This window comes from Lactuca sativa, chromosome 9 (genome assembly GCF_002870075.4).
Source record: "Lactuca sativa cultivar Salinas chromosome 9, Lsat_Salinas_v11, whole genome shotgun sequence".
Lineage (NCBI taxonomy): Eukaryota > Viridiplantae > Streptophyta > Magnoliopsida > Asterales > Asteraceae > Lactuca > Lactuca sativa.
In genome coordinates, this window is record NC_056631.2 from 18248511 (window position 1) to 18252201 (window position 3691).

A 3691-nucleotide genomic window follows, 5' to 3' on the forward strand; every position below is an offset into this window, starting at 1 on the left:
CTGACCACCAAAGTGAAAAATAATTTCATAAGGTAAATTATGTATTATTGTTTTCTACATTGACTTTGAATTATTTTATCAGTATGTTTTCTTTCAAAGCTTTTTTTTATTTTGGTATTCAAATATGTCGGTTTTTTTATCTCCCTAAATTAAGGTAAAAGGTACGTTAAAATGTAGTTATATTCATCATATATTAGCTATACATTCCCGTGTTATATTTATAAAGATTGTATATGTTAATTTGTCGCCTTTGATAAGACATTCATCATTCATAAACATTTTACTTAAAAAATGAGTATTATAAGAAGCTAAACAAAAACATTGTAATATATTTAACAATATAGCACAAATTTGGGTTTTCAAACATGAATATGCACTATTATAATTTTGTATTTTATTTTTTTATACTTAAAAAAAAAAAACAAATTTGAAGATTGCATGTACTTACTAGGAACTAGCCATACACTCTCCCGTGTTGAGTGTTTACATTGACAAATTAAGGTTCATCGAACACCCCAAAAATTAGAAGGACGGGATATGTAAATTTCACCCAAAGTTTAAACACCAAAGTCCAAAGCCCCCTTTATTAGAAGCCACCCAATTTTCCAACTCCTTTTCCAATTCTCTCTTTTTTCTTCCTGTTTCTCTGCCCCCTCTCTCTTCAGGGCTCACTGCTCAGCCCATAACAACCCTTGTTATCTCGCCTCCTCCCAATCCTCCGCCTTCCACGGCGGCGGCACCATTTGAGAAAAGAAAGAGCACCGATCATGTCAAGTTTATATGGTCAAAACTACTCACCTGCAAGAGCCGCTTCATCTCCACATATATGGGCCAATCCAGATGTTGAAAGGTATAATCTTCTAATCATATCAAGATATACAAATCTGCTTCTTTTTTCTTCTTTATGTTTACCCACTTTAAGAAGTCTTGGTTTTGTTTGCTTTATGAATGCTTTTATATGATTTTCGGGTTCTTATATGCTTGCAGTTCATATCTGGCAGAGTTACTTGAAGAAAAGCTGAAGCTTGCCCCTTTCATGAGAGTTCTTCCCATTTGCAGTAAATTATTGAATCAAGGTTCAACTTTTTGTCACTATTTGGATCTAGTTTTTCAGTTTCAGATTGTTTCTCACCATGTTTGCGCATAAATTACAATCAGTCTGTTCTGGGTATTTCTGACTTCTAGTTTTCGTTCCGAATCTTCAATTCCTACAACACATTTTCAATTTAGATGTCGATTTCAAGATCTTTTAAGTAATTCCCATTGATACGTTCTTCAATCAATCTTCGAATGCATATTCATTTCTTACCTCTATTGGATTGTTTGTTTGTCGTGAAGTCAATTGAAGGATCAAAGGGGTTCTAACTTAAGTTAAATTCCAAAAAATGCTGATTGATTATGCTCTTGATTAGTAATGTTATTACTGTATTTCATCTACAGAGATATTCAGGGTTTCAGCAATGATACCAAATCAAGGTTTTAACGACTTTGACAGAATGCAACGTGGTAGCCAAAGTCCTTTAAATCCTTTAGACGTTATCCCTGATGTTGAACCTAATGGTCTAATCCGTTGGAATGGAAATGCAGGTTGGAGTCCCCTTCAACAAGAGGTGAATACCGAACACTTATAATCTACTTCCATTTTTTCAAGTACAATAACTTATTCATTTGGTATATTACAAGTGCACACTCATTTAAACATACATGATTTTAAGAATTTGGTTGAATTTGTTAACTTACAAATGCTTTTGTTTCATAGAGATTAGGCGTGCCACAAGGATTGCCAATGGATCACTGGAATTCTGCACCAGCAAGCCCAAGTTCATTCATCACAAAGAGGATCTTGCGTTTGGATATACCCGTTAACAGTTTTCCAAATGTATGTTATTCATCCTTTAAGAAATTCATCAAGACATATCTTGACAAAAATGGAAAGACTTGATGATGTTTTTTTCTTTGTAAATGTCAACAGTTTAACTTCGTTGGGAGGCTTCTGGGTCCTAGAGGCAATTCATTGAAGCGGGTTGAAGCCTCAACTGGGTGCCGTGTCTTCATCAGAGGCCAGGGCTCCATTAAAGATCCTGAAAAGGTAAGATTACTCCTAATATCGAAAGCTTTCATCTTCAAGTCTTTGTAAGTTCTGGGTACTTATAAGTTTCTGAACTATGTTTTAGAAATTGTTTCTCTTTTTGTGAAAGAAGGTTAGAATTTTCCTAACATGTAAATATACGATCTTTAAAGTAGTTATAGTGTCTGGTACTAACAAATTTCACTTATAATCTTTTGAATTATACTTTAGAAATTCTTCCCTTTTTGTTGAAGGAGGTTAGAATATTCCTAACATGGAAAAATCCGATTTTTAAGTCTTTATGGGTATGAGTACTTACAGATTTTACCTCAATTCTGTAGGGTGTGTTAAAATCGCTTCTTTTTTTGCAATAAGAATATCATGGAAAAAATCCGATCTTTTAAGTCTATATATTATGGGTACTCGCTCTGATTTCACGTAGTTTATAGAATTGAGTTGAAAATCGTTTCGTCCCTTTTTTTTGTTGGTAAAATCGAGGCAACAATATGAAAAAAAAAAATAGAATCTTTAGTCTTTATAAGTTGTGGGTACGTGCAGATTTACGTAATCTTTAAAGTTATGTTGGTTTTTTTTGCAAAAAAAGGAGGAGAGTTTGAGGGGTAGACCTGGCTATGAGCACCTTAATGAACCACTTCACATCTTGATTGAGGCTGAGTTGCCTGCAACCATCATTGATGTACGTTTGAGACAAGCACAGGAAATCATCGAAGAGCTGCTTAAACCCGTGGTATGTTTTCTTTGTTGTACCCCATGCAAATACATGTGTACACCATGTATATATATATATATATATTCTCCTACATATAAACAAGCTTACAGATATTCATTCGGTTTTTGTTTCTCAGGATGAGTCTCAGGATTTGTACAAGAGACAACAGTTAAGAGAACTTGCTATGCTAAACTCCAATTTCAGAGAAGATAGCCCGCAGCCCAGAGGCAGTGTGTCACCTTTCGGTTCAAGTGCCATGAAAAGGGCCAAAACTGGTTGGTGACAAACCCTGTACGTCCTTCTATGCATAATGTACAACCCCTTGATGTATGATGTCCATTGTTGGTGGGCTCGAATGGTGGATCAATACAATCTTGCTGAAACCAGATGACGAAACAAGGAAAGAGCTTGTTGTAGTTTTGTTTCACTTTTTTTTTTTTTTTGATTGATGTAGCTGCTTGTCGTTTTTGTTTTTGAAGTAGAAATAGTAATTGGATTTATTTGTTATTGACAATTTACATATAAGTTTATGTGTTGAAAATTGTTTGTGAGCTTGAAAGATGATTGTTTTTAAGTATTCCTTGGTGAGAGAAACTGCATACCCGAAACATATGTAGGTTGATCCGATAAAAACTTTGCAAGTTGCAACCCAATGGCGCAAAAACTCGATCAATGCAGGGAAATCGGAATTCTGTTGGATCAAATCCCTTTTTTGCGGCAATTTTGCCCATAAATTGACGATGTTGCTATTTTTACCTGTTTCGATCTGAAAACTTGATTTGCTTGATCAAATCGGAGATGGGGAAGATTCCGGTTAAGATAAAAGCGGTGGTGTACGGATTATCGCCGTTTCAACAGAAGGTGATGCCTGGTCTATGGAAGGAACTCGCCAA

General features: G+C 35.1%; 1 protein-coding gene across 2 annotated transcripts; it reads left to right on the forward strand.

Annotated features, from left to right (window-relative positions):
- Positions 1 to 583: 583 nt before the first annotated feature.
- LOC111876539 (KH domain-containing protein At3g08620) lies at positions 584 to 3375 on the forward strand. 2 transcript variants are annotated; one of them, XM_042898121.2, is made up of 8 exons: positions 584 to 850; positions 988 to 1076; positions 1441 to 1506; positions 1588 to 1610; positions 1760 to 1879; positions 1973 to 2089; positions 2673 to 2816; positions 2935 to 3375. In XM_042898121.2, the coding sequence occupies exons 1-8, from the start codon at positions 768 to 770 to the stop codon at positions 3079 to 3081; spliced, it is 789 nt and encodes a 262-aa protein (XP_042754055.1). In that variant the 5' UTR covers positions 584 to 767; the 3' UTR covers positions 3082 to 3375. The 2 variants fall into 2 exon arrangements, with proteins under 2 accessions (XP_042754055.1, XP_023728866.1); XM_023873098.3 differs by having other exon boundaries at positions 586 to 850; positions 1441 to 1610.
- The last annotated feature ends 316 nt before the right edge of the window (positions 3376 to 3691 follow it).

What these genes read in the sequence shown, in the direction of transcription:
- LOC111876539 (XM_023873098.3), top strand. Translation starts at nt 768, where the DNA reads ATGTCAAGTTTATATGGTCAAAACTACTCACCTGCAAGAGCCGCTTCA. An exon ending in GCCAATCCAGATGTTGAAAG is followed by an intron (nt 851 to 987) that starts GTATAATCTTCT and finishes ATATGCTTGCAG; the next exon opens with TTCATATCTGGCAGAGTTAC. An exon ending in GGAGTCCCCTTCAACAAGAG is followed by an intron (nt 1,611 to 1,759) that starts GTGAATACCGAA and finishes TTTGTTTCATAG; the next exon opens with AGATTAGGCGTGCCACAAGG.